We start from the raw sequence: 25,646 nt of genomic DNA, 5'->3' as shown, positions 1-25,646 counted from the left end.
CGTCCCTGTTCCGTCCCTGTTCCTGGCGAATGTCCGCTCTCTAGACAACAAGCTGGACCTTCTGTGAATGAGAATGAGTGTTTCGGAGGAGATGAGGAACTGTTCCATACTCTTTCTCACAGAAACATGGCTAAAAGACAACATGCCGAACTCAGCCTTCCAGATCTACGGCTGGCAGCTCTTCCGGGCTGACCGCAATATGCTATCGGGGAAAGCTCGTGGAGGCGGCGTATGCGTCTACATAAAGAAAGGTTGGTGCACGAACTGTGTGGTGATAAACAGCCACTGTTCCGAGGATGAGGAACTCATGACTGTGAAATGTCGCCCATTCTATTCACCTTGTCAGTTTTTGGTCATGTTTGTCATAGCAACCTACATAGCACCGCACGCTAACAACGCACTGAAGGAGCTACACAACAACATCAGCTCACTTCAGAACAAGCACCCGAAAGCTTTTTACGTAGTGGCTGGGGATTTTAACCATGTAAACATGACAGACATCTTGCCATGGTTTTACCAGCATGTCACCATACCGACACGGGGAGATAACACACTGGACCATGTTTACACCAATATGCGAGATGCATACAGAGCAGTACCTCGCCCCCACCTCGGCCTTTCCGACCACATCTGCATTATGCTGGTCCCTGCCTACCATCCCCCACTACGACGCTCCAAACCCACACAGAAAACCATCACTGTGTGGCCCAATGACAGAGACTCTGTACTACAGGACTCCTTTGAATGCACAGACTGGCAGGTCTTCAGGGATGCTGCGGTGTATAAGGACAAGCTGGATTTGGAGGAGTATACATCTGCTGTCCTCGGCTACATTAGTAAGTGTGCGGAGGATGTTACCACCACCAAGTCCGTGATGTGCTATCCAAACCAGAAACCTTGGCTGAATGCGGGAGTCTGTGCCCTCCTGAAAGCCAGAGACGCCGCCTTCAGGTCTGGTGATGCACAGAGACTCAGGAGGGCTAGGAGAGAACTGACTGCAGGTGTAAAAAGAGCCAAAGCCACATACGCACGGAAGATTTCTTCCCAGGACCCACGCAGTATGTGGAGGGGTATCAAGTGCATCACTGACTACAAAACCAGGGATGCACAATGCCCCAGAGACCCTTCTCTTACTTGTCATTTCTGTTTGTTAAAAAAACAAAAAACAAAACAACAACAAAAAAACGACCATTTATTATAATTTTAAGAAACAATTTCGGTTTCTTTATTATTTTGTTTCTTTTCACTCTGGATTGTGTGTACTTAATTTTGTTCCACCTCATGTTAACATGCGATGCGAATGACAAATAAAGCTCCTTGAATCCTTGAATATATATATATATATATATATATATATATATATATACACACATGTATATATTTATATATATGCATGCCATGTGACATCAATTCACTGATCCACACCATTAGGATCTACAGCAATGAAATGTCATTTGGACTGGGCAAGTGCAGTCAGATGGTAACGACAGGGAAAGTAGTCAGAACTGAAGTGTTAATGTAATGTAACGCCTTCTGGAAATACCAGAAGGCGTTACATTAAAGACATTGACGATAGCTACAAGTACCTGAGGGGATTCCACAGGCAAATTGGAACCACGAAGAGGCTGATGCTGCTAGGAAAGCTGCAACCACTAAGTACCTGCAGAGAGTAACACAAGTCCTGAGGAGTCAGCTGAATGGTAAGAACAAGATCTTGGCTGTCAACACATAACCCATGCCCATGATCAGGCACCCTGCTGGGATAATAAGCTGGTCAAAGGACGAGATGGAAGCTACTGACATCAAGACCATGAACCTCCTGACCATGCATGGAGGGTTTCACTCCTAGTCCACCACCCTGAGACTGTATGCTAAGCAAAAGGAGGGAGGGCAAGGACTACTGATTTCCAGAGCCACTGTCCAGGATGACACAACAAACATCCACGAGTACATCAGGAAGATGGCCACTACTGACCATGTGCTTAGTGAATACCTCAGGCAGCAGAAACCCGAGGAAGCCCAAGATCCATAGAGGCTGGGGTCCATCACACCAGGCAAGACCCCAGGTGCAGGCTGTGTAAAGATGCCCCTGAGACAATCCAGCACATAACAGCAGGGTGCAGATGCTAACAGGCAGGGCATACATAGAACGCCATAACCAAGTGACCAGCATATCTATATACTACTACTATATAGTGACTAGCATACAAACATCTGTGCCGAGTATGGCCTGGAAGTCCCAAGGTCAAAATGGCAGATGCCCCCAAGGGTGGTTGAGAATGACCTAGCTAAGATCCTGTGGGACTTCCAGATACAGACGGACAAAATGGTGGTGGCTAACCAACCAGACATACTGGTGGTGGACAAGCAGAGGAAGACAGCCGTAGTGATAGATGTAGCGATACCGAATGACAGCAATATCAGGAAGAAGGAACACAAGTACCAAGACCTCAGAGAAAATTTGGAGGCTGAAGGTAACAGTGGTCCCGGTGGTAATCGGAGCACTAGGTGCAGAGACTCCCAAGCTAGGCGAGTGGCTCCAGCAGATCCCAGGAAAAAATCGGAGATCTCTGTCCAGAAGAGCACAGTCCTAGGAACAGCTAAGATACTGTGTAGGACCCTGAAGCTCCCAGGCCTCTGGTACAGGACCCGAGCTTGAAGGATAGACCGCCCACAGGGGCGAGAGGGGATTTTTTTATAAGAATTTTCAGTTCTTCATTGCAATGTAAAGATTTTTAGTAATGCCAAAAAAAGGTTTCAGACCAGATATATCTCTATCAAACATTGCATGTGTTCTACCAATCTAGCTTTGTTAAACTCTTGACACAGTGCCCTCTAGCATTTTAATTGGATACAAGTGACATGAATGTATATTACAATTTATAGCCCCAGCACATAATCTACTCATCATTTCCGAAAATTGCTGACATGTACTAAGTAAACAATTGCAAGCAAACTGTGACAGATTGTAATGGTTTTTGCAGCACATAATTACTGTACCTGCAGTAACAGGCAAATGACACAGCAATGTAAAAACTTTTAATCCTTGCCTGCCTGCCTTTCAGAATGGCAAATTATGTTTCATTTTTCTCTTTGTTCAGTCAGTAATGAAATACTGTATTAGCTCTCTGCTTTCTCTATCACCATGGCAACAAACATTCTTCTTGGTAATAAAGCAGAAGAACACTCAATCATGCCTGAGTCACTGAGGTGAGAACATTTTTACCCCCAAACAACATGGAAATAGGAGCCGCGCTCTTATGGCTAAAGCACTTAACGTGAGATTTCACTGTATAATCAGCTTTATACTTGAAACAGGGCTTCATCGATTGACTTTGAGTCAAAATATTTGATTGAATGCCATTTAACTGGGGGATGGCTTTAGATAAATACAGAGAGGGTTTCCTTTCTTTGTGTATCTAACGTGGAACCTTTATAAAGACCTGTGCGTTCATGAATAAACAGTTGCAGTCTTTTAATTAAAAAATTTAAATCACATTATTTTATTTATTCTCATCATAAACAAAATCTAGTGTTATGTCAGCTTTTCAGCCATTCTTTTTTCAAGAACGCTGGTTTTGACCATTTTTTCTAGCTATTTCTTTCAGATAATTATAATTTCCATTATATGTTAATGCCTCATAATGTGAGCCAATACCAAGTGAGCAACACAGGGTTTGCTCTGTTCCATTAACTCTTAATGTGAGTTAGAATGTTTGGCATTTAACTTTACTAGAGTGTCACACATGTAGTTAAGAAGCCTTGTCTGCTCTTGTTGTGTGGGAGGCCTATTTTTCTACACTGACCCTGTGCTATTCTGGGCCAACAGCTCTGCTATTTGACAGCCAACTTCTGGTTGCTATTTCCCCAGAGGTTTGGCTGAAGCGGACATCTCTCCTATGAGACGCTAGACTAACATAGACACAGTCTGTGCTCCTTGAGGACATCAGCAAGCAAAACATACACCACAGAGCGCTGACGTTCCCAGAGGTGTCAGATGGAAGGGGATGTTTCTACTACCTTCTACACAGAACTGAACTAAAAGTGCATCAACGTATTCTAAAGCATAAATTACAGTTGAGGCAGTGCTACAGCTATGCTGTAGGTGCAGTGTGACTAGCTAGTGACTCGTCGCTCTGTGTAGACTGCACCCGTTGACTGTTCACTGCGGCACATTAGATCGCAGTTTTGCGCATTCATGCTGTCAGAAAAGTTGTAATTATGTAAATAATCTCAAATACACTGCATGAATTTACTGAGTTGTTACAGTAGCAACAAAGAAGTGGTTTGAATCGGAATCACTGTCATTGCAATATGACAAAAAGCTGTTTTGTTTAGCGTTACTGAGAAAAGACAAGATTTTGACCCATTAAATGCTGTCGAGCAGTGCAAGCCGACTAATGACAGTGCTCGTGACATCTGGGTAGCCTGCATGGCTTCATGACTGACGAGGTGAACAATGGCCCTGCAGACTCCAGAAATCCTGTCAGTTTTTGGGAGCTATTTATTTATCTTTTCATTCATCCATCCTTAAATCCATTACAGAATTATTAGTTGATAGGAATGTTTTCTACTTCTCATGAGGCCATATATAATTCCACTACATTGATAATTATAGATGTGATTTAGGGAAATAAATAACCGGACTTCTCTTAACTTTGTTTTGACAGTTTTCCAGTTTCTACAGTTCATCAAACCCTTTATCAGTGCTGCTATGTGACATCCCTTGGTAACCATGGACACCAGTGCAATATAATCTGGCCATTGTTTGTCTCTACTCTGTCTCTCTTTATTTTCTTTCTCCTCCTCCTTTGCTGCCATTGCCCCCGTTGCATTCATGCATAGATGGCATGCTAAGTGAAAGAGGAGCCAATGGGGATGAGCAATGCCTGCTAAGCTGGTCTTAGTCACGGGGCATTGTCATTAGATTAATGGAGCAGAAGGAGCCATCCCTTCTCTCTCCAGAGGGGAGTTTTACTTTTGGTGGGGCAGGGTGAGGAGAAAGTGAAGGGGAGGATGTGCCTCAAACAGAGGATGATGATGGCAGTTAGCACTGTCCCCCTTCTGCTCACGCCTCCTGCTGATCTCATATATCTACAGTGATGTTTTTGGTATGGTTTCTTGTGATCCTAATGGGCTTCTAGTATTCTCACAGTGGGCTTCAGCGGACATTAAAAGAAATATACATTTTTAATCTATGTTTTACTTTCTCTGAAAGCGCTTAGAAATTTTAGAAAAAAATAAAAGTAAGATAAATATGTCATTCTAGCAGAACATCCCTTCACTTTGTTTAATTATACTTTACATTTTATATTAATATGTTTAAAATAAACAGACAAAACAAAGTGACAAATCCATTTTACTGTAATTACATCATGTCTTTTGTACAGTCATTAACACCTAATTACACATTAAGCTGTCTGTAATTACTGTTGTCTTTAATGAGGCTCTGCCCAAATTCTCTAAAAGAGCAACTTTACAGCTTTGCCCGTAGCATGTAAATTTATATCAACATACTTCATGCAGTGTGGAATTAGGATTTTGTTCTATTGAATTAATTCTGGCAAGAGGAAAAGCAATAAAGTGGAAACCTGAGGAGACTAAAGTTGCACAACAGTGTTAGCTGAGAGGAGAAAGAAGAAAACTGTTACTATGGCAAATAATTCAGAACTTCTTTGCTTTACCATTTTCAGCCAATTACCTGGAGACGAGTGTGTCATCTAGGTGGCAAAGGTTTTCAGCTATAAATTTACTTGTATCCAGGATGAGTAATTGAGCAGATGCTACATGTGAAGATCTTAAATTTGAGTTGTTGCTATGGCTTCTTTTTTCTTCTACCTCGAGTTGTAGATGCACATCTAAAACTTACTGGACTATTTACTTGTTTTCCTAAAATCATTCAACCATAGTTATGTGGGATGATCCTATGTCTGATTGTTTAATGATAGAAAACCAGGACAGGATATTGCTCATAATTTCTTAAGTGACTGCATTTGAAATGTGAACAATTTGACAGCAATTTGTAGGCTGTAGGGTTACGGACAAGCATCGTCAATTATAGTTTAGCATGAATGAATATATTGCTATAACTGAAATGACTGTTTACATGTTTTCTTATCCTTTACACTGTAAAACAGGGAGTAAGGTTATTCTGTGGCAAGCACGTGAGGGTTTGGACAGCACTGAGTCATCATCTTACCGTCATCATTCATAGCGCTCAGTTGCATTTTTGGCATTTAAATAAATCAAGATACTGCAATTTTCTTGATAATTTTTTAAAATGTTAATCCTTTTCTAAGTATTTGAAAATACCATACAAAGCTGAAGTTAAGACACACTCGCTATTTGGGTTAGTTTTTGTTGTTGAATTTTGTCTTTATTCCCGCTTGCACTCAGCGAGAAAACTGAACAAATTCCAGTTTTTTTTGTTCTTTTATTGGAATGATGATTGTTTATCAAAAGTTCCTTAGTCCCCCTTAGTTAGACTCTTGCATGTTCATCTTGTCTCTGTGGGGTGCTGTAGACGTCATTCTAAATATTGTAGTGATTGGACTGGCAGACGAAGAACTCTAAAGAGAGCTGTGGTGTTAAAATTGAAACAAGCTGCATCCCACTGAGACCAACAGCAATTAAGGCGCATTCAAAGATAATGCTGCTTAATGCTATTCTTGTCTCTTCGTTTTCTCACAAAGGAAATAAGAAGCAAAAATTGATGGAAATTAATTATTCATCTTATCAGGGGTAAACAGCGTTTCTATCTGTCTGTCTATCTGTCGCTTCTTTATGGTGTCAATATATTGAATTGACCAGTAGTGCTTTGACAATTGAGTCATAGCCAGAAGGGTCATCTGAGCTTGATCTGAGCTGTGAGAGAAAAAGTCAAGTAAGTCAAGACATCGGCTCATCAAATAACTTTTAATAATGAACAAAGATAACCCAAATAAATTCGAAAGGCAGTTTTTAAATGATTATTTCATTTTTTTAAGGGAAAAAGTTTATCCAAATGTACCTGGCCCCTAAACTTAATAACACTTTGTGCCACCTTAACTCCAAAAACCACTCAGGCAGTAACAGTAACTCACAATGTGTTTTTTACGTCACTGTGGAGGAATTCTGGTCCACTTTTATGTAGAATTAATTTAGTTTGATGTTTCGCATATTAACAGGTAGATTTGGATGTTTTTTTTTCCTGAAATCGTCATTTACAAACTGTGTGTATATACTCAGGTTATCTTTGTCTAGTAGAAAACATTGTTCTGTAACATGTAAGTATGACAAATATACAAAAAGTGAGTGGCAAACACATTACATGTGACATAAATTTATAACACATTGCTTCACAATTAAACCAGAAATAAAATATAATTTCACAGGAATATAAAACTTTAAAAACAAAAAACAAGTAGTCATATGACAACTTTACTAGTTCACATGTTAATACTATTCCCTTGTAGTAAAGTTTCTACTGTGGCTCTTCTGCAAAGCCAAACAGACGCATGATTTTTAATTCAAATGTCCAATCACATTGTGACGCGGCAACAGTGAGATTATGCCCTTTTAGGTGACTCCCTCTTACTGCTGTTTGTTATACACTGGCTAAAAAATGCAGTGCAATGTTACTGGATGGACCCCGACTGATCATAAGGCACCAATTTCTGAAAGGTAGTTGATGACAGCAGCATGCTATAATGAGTTCTTTATATGAAATAGCATTTTCAAGGTTGAAAGAATAGTGGGCGAGCAATATTTACTGTGCTAATGTCTAGACGCTACTCTCCAAGGAGCAATAGGTGCAGCGGTGTTCAATTCCCACAGCTTAATTAAACCAATCCTAAACGAATTGGACTTACAATTTATAGTTTGCCATTGCTATGTAAGAAAAGTACCTGTAACACATTTGGTTGCAGGGTTCACATTAATTGGCAATCCAGGGCAAAAGTTATGCTTGCTCCTTAATTAAGTAATTAGCTAAAGTCATTGCATCAGTGGGTTGTGCTGATTGCATATTTGACTTTGTCTGGCCACTGGTCCTCAGACCTGAGATTCATTTATTATTTTGGTGAACATCCTCTCTTCGAATATTTGCTGATATCACAGTTTTAAATTTAAAACCGCTAAGACATTAAACGTAAATCAAACATAGATATGCAGTTCCTCTAACACTCCTCTTTCCAAAAACTTCTTTTCATTAGGGAATAAAATGAAAAATGAATGTTGACATTGTGATATTTTTCCCCCCCGAAAATGTGACCAGAATATTTAAGGGCCAGGAAATTACCCGAAGACAAAATGGCTTCTAGAAAAAGAAAACTCCCAGAGGTTGTTTTTTATCAGTTTCTGATTTACCCTCTGTCGTCATGACAGGTCTTTATCACTGCTAAAAAAAAAATACAGTGTACTGTGAAATAGAAACTATTTATAAAACTATTCAAATATCACCAGCCTCAGTGCACACTGCATTCTACACTATGTGTTATTTATTAAAACCCTGAAAGGTTAAGGAAGACTAATGGCCATCTTTATGTAGACTATTTAATTGTGCTCTTAATTCCCTTTACAGCCAGTGCCATCATGGCCTTTCACGTCTTCACACTTCTTTGTTCTCACCTGAGAGAAAATTACACGAGCATAAATTTAAAAGCACAGGAATAAGTGTGACATTTCCACTGGCACATTTAGACTGCCTAACACACCACATACTGTAGCTCAAATCAAGTCTGTCTGATGCATCTCTTTTTCTCCCTGTCTGTCTGTCTGTCTGTGTACATATATATATATATATATATATATATATATATATATATATATATATACATATATATATATATATATATGTATATGTATATATAAGGAATTGGAGCAATTAATATTATTATATATTTTTATAGTTTTTTCTGCCCCGTGCGCTGTGATATTTACATTTCCCTGCCATGCTTTACATGCGCATGATATAGAATGAGTAATTATTGTCACCAAGTCATGTCCTCACTGCTCATGTTTTTTGTATTTCATCTCTCTTAGCCCATCCCCCAGTTTAAAGGTTGAGGCATTAAGGACTGACAACCGCTGACCTTTCCCTCTGCGTGCATCTATTATCCAACAGGACTAATCATGTTTTTCTTGTGCCTTAGATAGATGTGAGAAGGCAGAGGGGTGTGATATGGAGAAATGTCAAGGTCTTGCTGTCTGAGATTGGAATATGTTGTTATAGATCCATTGGATCAACTGATAATCTAGTTCTGTATGAAATAGGATGCTATTCTCTGATCTGTTAAAGGCCTTTGACCAAGGTTATGTAGATTACACACAAACTTCTCAAATATCACAAACATGGGCTTTAACTAAAGTTTCAGGTAATAAAAATGACAACATCTATGATGTTTAATCTAGTAACCAAATCTGATCCTGATACTGAAACCGATGACTCATGACACTGATGTTTTGGGCAAGAAAACCATTTACAGACTGCAGCTACTGTAGTCAGCAGGCATGCTACGTCAATGTCTAGAGAATGAGCCTGAATTTGGAGATGTCACTCACTTGCAGGTTGTGGAAAGAGCAGCAGTTACTGTCTACATCAAGGAATTTTGTCATAGCTGTGTCACAGAAACTATCAAGCAATACAATCTCACGTTGATTTGGTAGTTAGACATCTGTGAGTACAGTATACGTACGTTTATTTCTTTCTAATTTTGGCTAAATGTTGCAATGCAGCTGTTACACCTGATTTAGACAGCGACCAGTGTTGTGCTACGAGTAAGTTTACTGTTCTTTACAGTGAAGTGGGTTAAACATTTCAATTCCCCTGAAACCGTTTTAAATGGCTTCTGTTGCAGAGGGACTGTGGAATGTACAGACAGATTAAAACAACCCAGAGGTCCATTTTCATAATTATGTTTTTGGTGCCAAACCCAACTGCTTGGCCAGCACTCCCAGAAAGGGAGGGTGGGAGAGAGAGGGAAAGCAAAGAGAAATCAATAGTTCAGTTGAAACAGCCCTAGCTGTGTATTTTTTGGGCGGGAGGGGAGACGGATGGAGAGGACCTGTGTGAGAGAGGCAGTCTGACCCCTGTGGCTACAGTACCAGCTGGAGCAAAAGGCAGAAGATTTTGTAAGATGAACAAACTACTGTACTACCTGGGAGACACAAGCTTTTTGACTATATAGGTGGCACCGACCACCCAAAAACCCATCACCGGATGCTCAAAGCAAAATCGAGAGCTATCGGTCTACCCAGCCCTTACTCCCCCTGACTTAAGCACAGGAAAGCAGCAAGACATCTTTGCCAGCAAGAAGTGTGAGTAGTTGCCCCCTGCCGAGGGCAAAGTGAGCCAGCCATTTGTTCTCCTCTCCCTTCCTTCTTTAATGCTGTGTCACTCACAGTAATGTGAACAAGATAATCCAATATCTAGGACTGAAGCTATACAGTAAGGCACTCATCTACAGCATGTGCAGACACATGATTTGATTTGTTTATATTGCTTTCAATTACCTCTCTGTGTCCCTTGTTGAGCTCAATAAAATTTTATATTGTGGATATTTATCTCTGGGTGCCCATTCTCTCGTCTTATGGCCTTCTTCATTTAGGCATTACAATTTCCATGTAAATAAATCATGTTTTGAAGCCTCTGTATTTGGTCACTGAGGAAGCCAGTCGTCCTTGGCATTTTATAAAGGATCAAACAAGCAGCGTACAGAGTGCTTCAAACAGACTGTTAGCATCTTCTTTTGTGTTGCATCAGATGCCTGTTTTCTGTTTTCCACTAGTCTGAGTGTGTACACACATAGCCATGTGCGTGTGTCTGTGCTTACTGTGTTGTCATCCACCCCTGCTGTTGTCTCATGTCAGTTCTAACCTCACCCTGCTAGCAGTGCTGGTTCACATCCCCAGGAGCCTGCAGCAAATTATCATATTTATCGAGAAGCGAGCCATAGCATTAGCAGGAATACACAAGCCCCGGCTGTGGCTCCGGAGAAACGACCACTGTAAATCACACTGTCAGCCTTTCATGCAAGCTCAGTCACGGTTGTCAAGGAGACTGTGATGTGATTCTGAAGGCTACTCTGTTTCCTGGAGGATTCAAGGATATATATTATAACTAACATTTGATTTTGCTTCTTCATAAGTTCAGGTCAAAATCAGGCACTTGGGAGTTGCATATTGGGGCATTTTCATACTCAACTTCTAACGTTAAGTCAACAAAAACTTTGATTTATGTTAAACACAGACTTCTGAGAGTTCTAAAAACATTTCAGAATCACAGAAATGCTTAAAAAATCCATGATAAATAGGATTTCTAACATTTAGCCACATTTTATAAAAGATAAAAATATAAATACGGTTTGCAAGTCTGACTATATGAAAGTCGCAGTGAGAGCTGGTATTGCTTCAGTGTGGCTGGGAGCTTATTCACAAAGAAGACTGAATGATTATTCAACACAAATGTCATCTGGTTTTAGACGTTATATATATATATATATATATATATATTATCATTAGATCTAAGACTTTTAGATGGCACACCATACAAATCCACTTTAAAAAAAAAAAGATTAAGAGATACATTAACATTTATTTGTTCCGTTTACTCCACAGAGACTAACAAAGCCTTTGAGATTTAGAGCTGAAACGTGAAAGACACACTGGGAGGACATATGAGCTTTTCATAAAATTGTTTAAAGCCATACTTTATTGGATGGTTTTATTTTTGCCTTATTTTCGGGACGTATTGAGGTTTTTGAACCTTCCTATTAAAGAATTTTGTTTCAGCAAACTTGTGGTTTCTTAGCATTGTAAAGAACAGGCCTGAGGTAAGATTAAAGAGAATTTTTAAATGTTTGTTTTTCTTATAAAACCCTTATGAGTACTTGATCTATACACACTGCAGGCGGTGTTGACCATGAAATGGGAATACCAAAACATTAATGCAAGGTCTTTTACTCCAAAAGCTCATCTCGATAAATGCAAACAGAGGATGGAAACTGAACACTGCAGGACTCAATTAAAATTAGTGCTGTCAAAAGACGAGCTTAATCACTTAACACGCCGCGGAGCTGCATTAAACACATTACAGGGTAATTAATGTGGAAGCCTTTTTTTCAGTCAAAGAAAGTCATAGTATATTAGTATAATCAGTGTACTACAAGCCTCGTGACTTCCGCTGTAGCCCCAGTGTACGTCTCCGCTTCAGTCTGACTCGCATACACGTGTTCATGTTGTAAAGGTTGGCTCAAAGGAGATGTGTACAATTGCTAGAGCTGACCTAGTAGCAGATTTGTTAAGGATTCATTGACCGCACAGAACAAGGTCACTGAACTTCTATGTTCCTATCAAGGCGTCATTTTGGATGCCTTAACCTTGGTTAGTTACAGTTTAGGAGCACAGAACATGAGCCAACTAGGGGCAGTTCTTGCAGCAATACATAGAAATTAGAGCATTTTTTTACAGAAATGAATTTTATTTTAATATAAAATGTATCTAGTTTTTTACTTTTTATATCATTTGATTGTAATGTTTGCGTTACAGAAAGGCATCTTTATATTTCTTTATATTGTTTTCATGTGATTTATCAGCATTGTAATCTTGCATGCTCAGTATAAATCTCCCATCCTTAAGCCTAGGGTCATTCCCGATGGCTCTCGAGTGAGTGAAGCCTACAGTTAAGGAGAACTTCTATGACAAAAAATTTAACAAGAGATACTCATGCGTTAATGTGCTGTCGTGTGTGTCTGCATCTTTGCCGGCTGGCTACATTGGTATGTTGAATAAAGGGTGCGTAGAGAGACTGTGGAGCAGACTGTATCCCAGTCAGCCACATATTAGTGGAACCGTCTTGGTAAACACTGACTTAGACTCATTTCCATTCTGAGTTAGGAAGTGTAGAGAGAACTCCTAAGTGCATTAGAGTCACTCGCAATTTAGGTCCACTTTTTCTTTCAGTCGAGGGTGAATGGGGAGTTGGGGAAATAAGGTAACAGAGGTAGAAATTTAACAGCAGCCTGTAATCAAAGTCCTGCAAAGATGATGCTGCATTCTCTTCATACAGACTAGCAAATGGCATTGCCAGTCTTTTGCTGTTTTTTTAAATATACTTTTTAAATATTAAGTATGTATTGTTATTTTATGTAAATGCAAATTCCTTTTTTTTTTTTTTTTTGCTTCCTTATTAGGAACTAATTACTTTTGCAGGAGATGTCCGCCAATCGAGAAACAGCTCAATTGGAACGAGATCCAAGCATTAAACAGACATCACAGTCATTATGATGCCGAACTTGCTGGAAAAAAATCTATTCCTTTTGTTCTTGTTATTTCACACTTTTCTTGTTTAATATTCCACAAGTTCTGGCTTTCGTTTTGATGTTGCTGCGAGCCCGGTGGGCATTCTTCCGGAGGCAATATGCACTTCACTCTTTAATAGGGATTGATTTTCAGAGGCGTGGTTTGTAGTCATTCACAGCAGGTCGTAAACTCCTGCTGCTTTATGTCCCCCGTAGACTTGAACCTCATGCAACCTTGACAGCTTGTGTTATCTAGGGTCATGCACCTTAACCCGTTTATGTCACCTCTGGTCCATACACAGTATGTAAAATCTTTACTATTGGGAGTTGGCAGCTCCTGACTATAGCAAATAGAATTGCTCCTGTGAGAGCTGGCCTGTAATTGTTTCACACTGCAGTTTGTATTCCCCTGTTGCGTGTTCTATTCCATCTATGTTGACAGACTGATTTATTTACTGTGTATGAGTGTATGTCGGTGTTTATGTGTCTGCATAAGTATCAAAGAGGCAGTAAAAGGCAGGGGGAGGTTACAGTGGTTCTGTGAAAGGGATATAACAGAACTAATAGACCCCCACTTTTAAAAAAAAATACCATCCCTGCAACTAGTTAACAGCTAGATAGTTGACTGTAACAGAAAAAAAAGTATTTCTTACATCATATACAGTGACTGAAAGACATTTTTCTCTTTTCTAAGCTGCCTTCATGCTTTGACTCAAGGCAAAGCTGTTTTGCCTTGGCAGCTCAGCTAGTTGTTCTTGAGAGTAGAAGTAACTATAAGGGTTATTTGTGTAGTGTAACTGCTTTGGGGCTCTTTAACTTTTCTCCTTCTATCTACTCTACCAAGAAATTTTAAAGATTTTGTTTTAAAAAAAGGTATTGATTCAAAGGTACATTATATAAAGAGGTACAACAGAGGATATTCATGAGATTACTCAAAGCCTGACTGATTATGTGCACTGTATGCAGTCAGTGCGGTAATAAAGAGAGACTGCTGAGATGTTATTTATTGTATTACCCTCATCACTTTGTGGCAATAGATTTGAAGTCCACCGCCACAAGCTCATGTTTAAAATAAACTTGAAAAAAAATTAACACTATCAGAGCTATTTCCAGTTACTGAGCTCCATTTAGGTGATTTAGATAGCATACATGAGAATGCCCATCTCTCCAAGTGCCATGGAAACCTCCATCAAATTAGAATTGAAGTGATTATCCAGGGCAGGGCAAAAGGACAAAATCGATAGTTCTTTGTTCGAGGCTAAAATGAAGAATGGGCATTCAGCGGGGATCTCTCCCTCTCTATTTCTCCCTTTCTCTCTCCTACACACACACAAACACAAGCACACACACACACACACACACACACACACACACACACACACAGGCATGTGCACTCCCACACGAGCCTCTTTGAATTGCCTATTCTGTTCCAACATCCTTGACCGTATCAGCATTAGGCTTGCATGGTGTAGTCTCAAACCTTCTGTCTTGGTTTTTCCCTCCTTGATAGGGAAAAAAATCCTCAAAGGTGAAGTGCTTCCCTAGATAATTGCAATTAGCAGTTTTGGCTGGATTTTGTAGCTTTGGCCCTGACCTGGCTCTCTGTGTTAGGTAAGAGGGAGTGGGAGTGGGCTTGTTAGGCATGTTTCCAACCTCTAGAAAGCCCTCTGCCCCTTTGCCACACACAGGGCCAACGCTGCACTCAGAAAGCTGGGTAGAAGAAGAGATAAGAAACTATGTAAGCAAATAAAGACAGAGAGCAGAGTCTTGCTTTCTGCTGGTTAGGTGCTGCATTTATACTATAATTGCAAAAAGCTCTGAATGGGAAAGGTGCTGCACTGTGGTTTTATATCTTGAGAGCTTGTTACTTAGCAGAGACAAAGCAAATGACATGTCAACACTTTGCCAGCAAAAATGTTGCTGTTTCCAGAAATGCTGTGTAAAATACAATGCCATATCTTAACTTTATAAGTTTAATCCCCATTTGGAATTTGTTGTTCATTTTGAATTTAGAAGAGTGGCAATAAAAGACAAGAAATTGTTAATTGCCACAAAAGGAAACAGACAGGTGGAACATTTCACAACAAATTGCTTCAATTAGTAACATGAGTATGAAAAGAGGATACCAGAGAGGCTGAGTCTTTCAGAAGTGCAGGTGGGGAGAGGTTCACCACTCTGTGGATGAAAGTGTGGGTAAATATTTTAAGTACTTAAGAAAATTTGTTTTCTGATGCAAAATTGTAAAGAATTTAGGAATCATCTGCAAAAATATTATGTCATTAAAAGAGAAAATGCCTGTTTGGAGGAGATAACCAGTGCTGAATAGCTGTGATCTTCGGGCCCGCAGAAAGCACTGCATTAAAAGCAGACACAATTTTGTAGTGGAAATCACAGCATGGCCTCAAGAACACTTCTGAAAACAATTGTCAGCAAACGCAGCGTTCCCTGCATCCACAAATACCAGCTGGAACTCCATCCAAAGATAAATCAAACATATATGTACGAAATTAAGTAAAACCTTTTCTGCGTTGCTGAGTTATTGAGTTTGGCGACTGATCGCAAGAAGTTGCAATGATGAGCTGATCACCCGAGACTGGGCCTGCAATGCTGTCAACCAATAAAATTCTGGAATTAAGTAATAATGCAAAATAGGTACCAGTGATAATGCTAAACCACATTCTGCAAGTGTCACAGCAGCAAGATCAGTTTACGCTACTTCAGTAAAATATAGTTTTAATCAAGTATTAAAGTCCTTGCATTCTGTTTTACAAATTCCCATTCCCATGTATTTTTAAGTTAACTGGATAAACAAGTTAAGCACTAAGAAGTACGACTGTACAGCTAAAAATATCATGTGACAGAGAGGAATAGGTCCATTTACTCCAATTTCATTTTTCATATTAATGTGTTTAATGAGAGAAATTATTTTAATTGCCAACACAATAGCAAGTGTTTATTTTTCAGTCAGGAACTGGGAATAGCTTTAGTCCACTGCAGTAAAATGAAACTCTTAAGGGCGTTTTAACATCAGTTGAAGTATTTTTATAAGCTTGTACATTTCAAAGGTGCTTTGCAAACAGAAAAAGATTTTTCAAAAATATTATAATATTATAAGAAATATAGAAAGGTTATGCAAATTTAGCCAGAGCTGTAACTCAGGTAACTTAATTTGTGATTTGTGTAGCTCTCAAATATGCAAACCGTCTTTCACATTTATGTGAAGTGAAGGCTCTCACTCACCCCCCATCCCCCCCCCTCTCTGACACACACACACCGCTTTAAACACATACACACTCTGATTCGCATAAAGGCCTATAATCCATCAATGTGCTCATTGCTGTCATGAGTAAAGAGACAGAGCTCTAAGCAAGAGTCCTCTAACACAAATTTGATTTACCTCAATTTGCCTCAAACAGTGACGTGTGAGTACTAGAAGTGCTAATGCAGACTGGCACCTTTTACTGCCAACCGGCATGTGTCTGTTTAGCTCAGTTTCAAAGCCTGGGCTCATGCCGAAATGTGATTTGTTTAGAGATGGTGTTGGGTTTTAAACAGTTTAAAGTTATGAAAATTAACAGTGAGAGACAGTGATATTGTGGATGACTTCACATGGGACTAGCACAAACTGTGCCCCTGTTCCTCATAGCCATAAAGACAAAAAATTGCTGTGGTGGTTTCAGATATTTTATAGGAATACCGCACGCAGACACTAAAATATAAAATCTTGAAATGTTGTCAAGCTCTTATAATTAGTTTAAAAACTAGAGAGGCATGGGATTTTCTAATTTAGTTTTTAAAGTGAAGCTTTTTAACAACAAAGTCTTTAAAAGTTAACTTGGATAAGCGTCTCTATGTGTCTCCCATAAAGGATTCTTGCTGAAAGCATGTGATCAAGAAACTGTGCCCTGATATAAAGAAAGACATAAATCAACCTAAGGGTGTGTCATACATAAAAACCATCTGGCAACATAATTATATAATAAAACACCTCTCTCCACCACCACCAGGCCCCGTGATTATTTAGGCATGCCAGTCATGCTTTATACCTGAAATCCTAATTGCATATACATATTTGATAAGCTTGGCCATTCGGATCTGAATTAATATTATTATCTACGTTCAGCCGGTGCAGCAGTACTCTACTCTCTCACAGACCTACCTGATGTGCATGCCCTAAATAGTTATGTTACTGTAATACTTTAGACGTCTGTGCCATTATTTTCCATAAGAAAATGTCCACACACAAAAACATCTGCTTTATGTCACCTGCTGCTCATTTACAAATCTATGTGCAGCGCCTGTCTAATGAAAAATGAAAATGAAAGCCCTGTAATCTGATCTGATACCAGCTAATTACTGCAGTTAAAAATAAGACGGGTAATGCTACTCTGTTGTGCCTGCCTTTTGCCACTTTTTGCCTTCAGATGTGTCTTAATTTTTCATGGCAGAGATTCAACAAGGTCCTCAGACATTTTGGTCCATATTGATATGATAGCGTCACACATCTGCTGCAGATGTTACGGGTGTTCATACATGAGAATCTCCTGTTCCACCACATCCCAGAAGATGCTCTGTTGCATTGAGATCTGGTGACTGCCATTTAAGTGCAGTGGACTCATTGTCACATTCAGGAAACCAGTTTGAAATGATTTGATATTTGTGACAGGGCACATTTATCCTGCTGGAAGCAGCCATCAGGAGAGTGGGTACACAACGGCCATAAAGGGATGGACATGGTCAGCAACAATACTCTAGTAGGCTGTGGCATTTAAATGATGCTTATTTGGTACTAAGAGGCACAAGGTGTTCCCAGAAAATATCACTCAGACCATTACTCCTCCAGTAGCCTTGAACCATTGATACATAGGAGGACATATCCATGCGGTCATATTGTTTACACCAAATTCTGACCCTGTCATCCAAAATATGCAGTAGAAATCGAGACTCATCAGTCCAGTCAACATTTTTCCAATCTTCTATGAGCCTGTGGAAACTAAAGTCTCAGTTTCCTCGTCTTTGCTTACAGGAATGGCACCCGGTGTGGTTTTCAGCAGCTGTAGCCCATCTGCTTCAAGGTTTGACCTGTGGTGCATTAAGCAATGCTTTTTTGAATACCTTGGGTTATTTGAGTCACCGGTGGCTTCCTATGAGCTCAAAACAGTCTGGCCATCCTCCAAACTGCCTCTCACTGGATATTTTCTCTTTTTTGGATCATTTTCTGTAAACCCTAGAGATGGTCGTGCGGGAAAATCCCAGCAGAGGATCTCAGCAGTTTCTGAAATACTCAGACAAGCCTGTCTGGCAGTAACAACCATGCCATGTTCAAAGTCAACTAAATCACCTTTCTTCCCAATTCAGATGCTCTGTTTGAACTTCAGTAGGTCCAGCCTGCAGGTTGTCTTCACCGTGTCGAAATGACTAAACCCATTGAGCTCCTGGGACAGGACTTATTAGAGATTGGTATTAACAAGCAGTTTAACAGGCATACCTAAGAAATTAATGTACAGTACAAACACAAATGTTTCAGTTGGACAAATATTGATACAAAGATAACCCAGATTTGCATATTAAATGATAGGTAAACACTCATGTTCATATGGACAATGAAACACAAACCCTTACTTTTCATTTGCAGATAATAGAGAATAAAATCTTCTGTCCTCTTGTTGTTCAAAATTGCTTTCTAACTTTACAACACACCAAGTGTGAGTCACAATTACACCAATCAAGTGGGATTTTATCACAGTTACAGTATTTTTAATACAAAATCCCCCCTCGTTTCTCACTGATGCTTTGGAGAGAATACACAGGCAGGGAGTTTTGTACACAAAGAATAGACTGTACTGGCCTGTACTGGAGTATAATTTTGGAACTTGGTTGCTTTAATTCAGACTGTTGAATTCTACCTTCAACTACACAATAAAATGTTTCGCCACTTGTGGCCCTCAAACTTAAATTGAAACTGGTTTAGACAGGAATTTATGGCCAGCACACAGAAATATTTGCTGCAGCAAAAGTCTTGAAAAAGATGAAGATATCCTTTTTGGAGCATGACCGCTTGATAGAGACACAACATTTTTTCTTTTTGTTTTCCTCAATACTAACAGTTTCAAGATTAAAACAGCTAGGTCTCTTTTTTGTGTTTGTTTTATTCAGGTGGCCAACTTGGCATGCTCCATCTCCAACAATGAAGAGGGCGTGAAGTTGGTACGAATGGCCGCCACCCAGATCGACAGCCTGTGTCCACAGGTGAGGATTTTAAAACACCTACATCACATAAAATTAGTGCTGTCAGCGTTAATTTTGTTAAAACGACGTTAACCCCATAACCGAATCAACGATGCAAATCTCAGTTAGCAAGTTAGCGCAGATTCCCCCATACATGGGGCTGCACGGTGCTAACGCGTTAACGAGCTAACCGTGCTAACGCGTTGACATCGTGCAGCCCCACGTACGTTCCGCGCTAACTCACTAACGGAGATTTGCCACTTTAAAGCCATTATGGCGTTAACGTCATTTTAACGAGATTAACGCTGACAGCACTACATAAAATACAAATTCTTAACATAAGATCAAATCAAAATGTTCTTTTAAGGAACTTTTCTATATTTAATTACTGATTTATGAAAGTGTAATATTTAGGAATATTAAAGGAAAGAGGTTGTAGTTGTCGGATTTGGAGGAAAAGCTATGAATAATGTGTAGGAGGACATTGTAGTCCTGTTTCGCAGAAAGAAACAAAGGAGGATGTTGAAATCCATCAGTTGTTTCCAAGGTTAACAGTAAGCCTTATCCACACAGGACCAAACATTGTAACGAGAATGAGAAATGGAGAAGGGAGGTTGATTTTAAGATTCATGATCTAATGTGCAGTCTCCTCTACCCGTACCTACCGAGACCAACTAACTTATAAAACTTGGAGAGGCGCTGTCCCCTGACACTGCTTGGCACAGCTGAACACAGGCAGATTAAAAAACATAATAGACATAGGCTTTGTGACTGGAGTAGAGGGAACAAAGAGGAGGTGCAACAAAGAGAGGTATTTCCATCTGTTCCAAGTAGAGTTAAACCAGACTGGTTATTCTTTACACGTGCAAATGCACGCAGTCGTGCACACACACACTGCCTCAGTGACTGCCATGTTCAGATCATAATCTAGATCAGATTCATTTCACTAAAAGTAAATCTAAAAAGCACAAAGTGAGAAAGCAAAGACACAAAAAAAATAAATAAACTGGTCCTTGTTGTTAAAGTGGCAGTGCCCAAGTTATTTGCTTTAACTTTTCATTATGCAGTAAGTGTTTATCGAACAATTTATTGGTGGTACTAACTCTGCTAACTGCCTCCGGGTATGAAATCCCCCGGGAAAATGAGGGTTTGACTGTGCAACAAAAGCAGGAAGAGGAGAGCACTTTCATTTTCCAAAGGAGCTATTGCTACTTCCCTTGAGTAGCTAAAATATTGTCTATTGGTATTTCAAAGTACACGATAAGGCCGGTATTATTTTTATCATCCCTGTATCCCTGTGAAGTATTTATCTTATTTTTTTCTTTGTCCTAAAGCTGAAGGGTTTACCTTGCACATATCAAGGTCTTGTGCTTTCTTTAAGCCTTGCTTTTTTAAGCTGTAAAAGATTCTGCATCATTTATTACATTTGTGCAATTAACAATATATTTCAAGCATATATATTTTTTTATCTCACAGCAAATGTGGCAAACGTTTGGTTGCTAAATCCTTTTAGTCTGTAGCTGTAGCTGCTACTAGCAGGCCACAGCATAGACTGAAAACCTTAATGACTACGAGAAAGAGCATAGCACTCAGCTACTGTGCCACTGCTGCCACACTATTCACCTCACAGTGTCAGAGTCTTGACATGATAGCCAGACTTTGTTTCATCATGCTGTATGTTCTTATATATCTTATATATAAACTAGTACAGATGTCTTTTCTCCTGAAATGACTCACAGATGTGCAGAAATGTCTTTAAGACTTCATTTTAAACGCACACATGTACACCTACGCTACTGCAAACGTTTCTTGTCCCTTATCAGGTCATCAATGCTGCACTCACTCTGGCTGCCCGCCCCCAAAGCAAGGTGGCCCAGGACAACATGGATGTTTTCAAAGATCAGTGGGAGAAACAAGTGCGCATCTTGACTGAGGCTGTGGATGACATCACTTCTGTGGATGATTTCCTTTCTGTGTCAGGTATGAGCCAGCACAAATTCCTCACAGACTGACTGATTGAAACAAATGGTCCACATGCTCCTGATTTTCCCTTGAAGCGAGTGAGTTATTGAATGTTGTTGCTTGTGTCCTCTGGCACCAAATTTTCATAAAACATCTCTATGGAGGCTTGATGTGAAAAACAAAGTTACTATTTAGTTAATAAAAAATAAGAAATCACAGCATTTGAAGCAAAATACGGTGAACTAGAAAAAAAAACATCAAAAGGCAGAAGAAAAAAGTTTATTTTTTGGACGGGGGTGGGATGGTGTCCAAAAAAAAGCAACAGGTATTGAATTTTATCCATAATCAACATGTTTCTTGGAGAAATAAACTCAACAGTGTATCCACACTCAGAGATAAAAAATTAGTTTAATTTCCAGGAAAATCTGTTTATTAAACAATAATTATGTCTCTCAACAACAGAATCCTTGGGTCTTTTTCATTTTTTGTTTCCCACTTTCATTCACTGTCATCTTTTCTCTCTCTCTCACTCTCAAGAGAACCACATCCTTGAGGATGTCAACAAATGTGTAATAGCTCTCCAAGAGGGCGATGTGGACACTCTTGACCGAACTGCTGGAGCTATCCGGGGCCGAGCTGCTCGCGTGGTCCACATCATTAACGCTGAGATGGAAAACTATGAGCCCGGGGTCTACACCGAGCGTGTGCTGGAGTCCATCAAGCTCCTGTCTGAGACTGGTTAGTGTGCTGTACACAGAGCCTGTGTAGCTGCAGAAGATCCACAATGAGCCATAGCTTAATGTATTACTAGTATGATGCATACACTGTGCTTCACCCTGTGTCAAAATATTTTGCTGCAAGCTTTTTGGCAAGCCAAGCTACTTTTAGGAATAGCCTAACATATAGAAACACATACGTATATGCACCCACACACACACGCGCGCGCACACATGTAGAAGCTACATTAGTTCACCAGTCTGGTCTCACTTACAGATACGACTTGACTGCTTCTGTGTCCAGTGTCTAAAGTTTTGATTAGTTTCTTGGCTCTAACAGAAAGTCTTATCCGCTCTCACTCTTTTATTTATTCATTTACAGCCTCTGTCCAATGTCATCTTCCAGGAAAGTTGCATTTGTCTCAGTACCAGGCCGATCAAACAATGAACACATTTCCAAATCCTTGTTTAGGAGACAACTTTGAATTCTTATATTGTCTCAGTAGTTTTTACCTCTGAACATACTGGGGGAATTCAATCAGCAGCACAAGGGTCAAAAAGAAAAGCGGATTGTAGATATATTACAAAAATTAAATAATTAATAGTAAATAAACAAGGTACAACAGAAAAATGCTTTTAATATGGTGTTGGAATACCCGTTGTTGCTATAACAACTTCAACTCCTCTGAGAGGGCTTTCCACAAGGTTTGGGAGTGTGTTCATGGGAATTTTTAATTTTTAATTAAAATGTAATTTTAATTATTCCAGAAGGTCAGACACTGATGTTGGACAAGAAGGCCTGTGTTGCAGTCTCTGCTCTAGTTATCCCAATGGTGTTTTGTTCATCCATGTTTTTATGGACAGCTAACAGCTGACTGTGGAATATTTAGTAGCGACGAAGCTTCACGACTGGACTTGATGCACAGGTGGCATCCTATCACAATGCCACGCTGGAATTCACTGAGCTCCAGAGAGCGACCCATTCTTTCAAAAGTGTTTGTAGAAGCAGTCTGCATGCCTACCTGCTTAATTTTATACACTGTCGCCACTAAAGTAGTCGAAACACCTGAATTTCAGTGGTTTGGATGGGTGAGGGAATACTTTAGACATTGCAGTGTAGTATATTGTAGATCTGAGTCTACTTCCTGACTGTGGTTACAGGAAACAGTGTAACATATACAGAAAGCATCTGTGAAAGTGAGTATGTACAGGAGGTGGTAACATCGGCAGGGCTGAGTACACAGTTAGTACAGCCGGCAAGCCCAGAGGAGGAAAACATGTATCACTCAGTCACCACCTACACCACTTAAAGCTAAACTTTGACATTGCTTCAGCGCGTTTGCAACGTTTCCACTTTCAGCGCAGGTGTTGAGCTGCAGCCTAGTATTATTTGCGAGTTGGAAGAAGGTGAAAGCTTTTGCAGTGTTCTTGACGATATGTGCACCGGTGAAGGCGTGCCACATGAAAAATGCAGAGAAGTCTCAGTAGAAACAATTTGTTCATTTTTGCCAGGGCCGTTCACGTGACAACTCCAAATGTTACAGCGATTGTTCATACAAAAACATTCCTGCAATACTCAGAGAAGCAGACTGGTGACAGTTTCTGTTTTTAATGTGATTTTGTGTTACTTTGTCTTGTTTACAAAGTGTCTAGACACAAGCAAGGAAGATAGAAAATGTGCAGCGTTTGCTATGAAATACTGTCTTAGCCAATCCCTTAAAAATATACCATAATACGGCTTTAAAATGTGGCATCATGAAAGATGGCCAAACCCTCCCCCCCCCAAAAAAAATGCAGGATGAAAGGAGAGAAGTAATTTAGCAATTACCTGTCCATGAGAATAAAATCTGACCACAATCCCTTTTCACATCAGCACAGCAGCAACTCCCCTCCTTGTTATATTTTCTCCGTTCTCACCCATCCTTCCGACTCGTCTTTCTATCTCTCCCATTAGAGCCCATTTAGCGAGGTGGTATATCTATTGTTTCGCTCGTTACTTTCATCTGCCGGGATAATTGAGAGACACAATCAGCTCCCCTCCCTGCTAGCTGATAAGTCGCAAACAGCATTAGGTGTGCCACGTGTGTTCACACAGCCATCTGTCTGAGACCCTCTTCTGGCGCTGAACCCCACCATAACAGTCTACTTACAGTATTAGTTATATGGTACTTTAAACACATTCTGTTCACTTATTGCATGATTCAGTTTAATTGATTGGGGTAATTAATTGATAGAGTTCAGCGGTGATTATCTTACAGACACTTGAGGTCAATTTTGTTTGACTCTAACCTCGTCACATGCTTCTATTAATCCTCCATGGAGCAAGAGTCAGCACTATGAAGAAGCATTATGTCAGTGTTACTAACACCAACAAATCGAGAGCTGTTGACGGGGTGACGTCACTTACACAGTTTCCTACTTCACGCAGGCTGTATTTTGCAGCGTTTTTGATAGATGCAGGGTGGTAATTTCTCCTGTAAATTTAGCACTATAGGCAATGAAAGGAAATGATTGTTAACTTATGTAACACTTCCCATTTTGCAGTTGAGGATTATGTGTGCGCGCAAACTTTACACTGTTGTTCGTGACAGCCTCAGATTTCAAGGGAAAGAAAAAAGTAAATCTAAAGGAAATACATTTTCACACCTTGATCTAGTTTTTGGTTTAGATTTAGTCAACTGTGGTGACCTTGCACTTTGCTATACCCACAGATAAACAGACTTGTTTAAAACACAGGTTCAAGGCGACTGGTGGGCAAGTTCACATTAAGGTCAGGGCTGAGGTGATTTCTTCTTCACAGAAAGAATATGCACCAAACAAATTTTTGTTGCGTTTTCTCGAGATGCCGGGCCTTTGGGAGGGCTTCTGTCTTTAATTTTAACAAGGTCTCCTCACGATTTGGGCGCTAATTGAGACGTTAAGGTGGGGAATTAGCAACCGTGTTAGATGAATGTTTCATTGGCTCCATATTTCTCTTTGATGAAGAGCTGTTGTTTCCCCTTCCAGTTTCCGTCTTAGCAGTAGTTGGGGGTTTTTAAGGGCTACCATGCACATCTGATCTGGACCATAAAGCACTTATTGATCCTTGTGAACTTTTGCCTCCCTCTCCCCTCCGTCCTCACAGACCTGATGTCTATGGATTTGAACACAGTCAAGGAGAAATCTATAGCTAGGGGGAAAGATGATTAAGTGTAGCTGAACAAAGGGAAGGGATATAGGACCACACAGTTTTTAGAGGGTACTGAGCCCAATTAACTAGACTCCACCAAAAAATCAATAGCTGTCACCAAGGATTTCACTAAGCGATTTGCGCAAGGATTTTAGTGGAATTCATTGATGTGTTCCCTTTTTCTTAACTTTCCTCCAGTGGTGAGCATGTGTAAAACATTTATCCCTTTACTCTGTCTGTGCAAGTGTGTGTGGGTGTAAGTGTGCGTATGTGGGTAGTTGTGTGTTTTGTGTT

General features: G+C 39.9%; 1 protein-coding gene across 2 annotated transcripts in view; it reads left to right on the top strand.

Annotated features, from left to right (window-relative positions):
- Positions 1-25,646, top strand: part of ctnna2 (catenin (cadherin-associated protein), alpha 2) — a 334,263-nt gene that overhangs the window by 271,388 nt on the left and 37,229 nt on the right. For both annotated transcript variants that reach the window (XM_040024188.1, XM_040024189.1), the window contains 3 exons: positions 19,434-19,526; positions 21,329-21,485; positions 22,005-22,205. In XM_040024188.1, the coding sequence (XP_039880122.1) occupies positions 19,434-19,526; positions 21,329-21,485; positions 22,005-22,205 (451 nt within the window). The remainder of the gene's footprint in view (positions 1-19,433; positions 19,527-21,328; positions 21,486-22,004; positions 22,206-25,646) is intronic.

This window comes from Simochromis diagramma, unplaced genomic scaffold (genome assembly GCF_900408965.1).
Source record: "Simochromis diagramma unplaced genomic scaffold, fSimDia1.1 OVJJ01000302.1, whole genome shotgun sequence".
In the NCBI taxonomy this organism is placed as follows: Eukaryota; Metazoa; Chordata; class Actinopteri; order Cichliformes; family Cichlidae; genus Simochromis; species Simochromis diagramma.
This window is presented reverse-complemented; position numbering and strand designations above follow the sequence as displayed.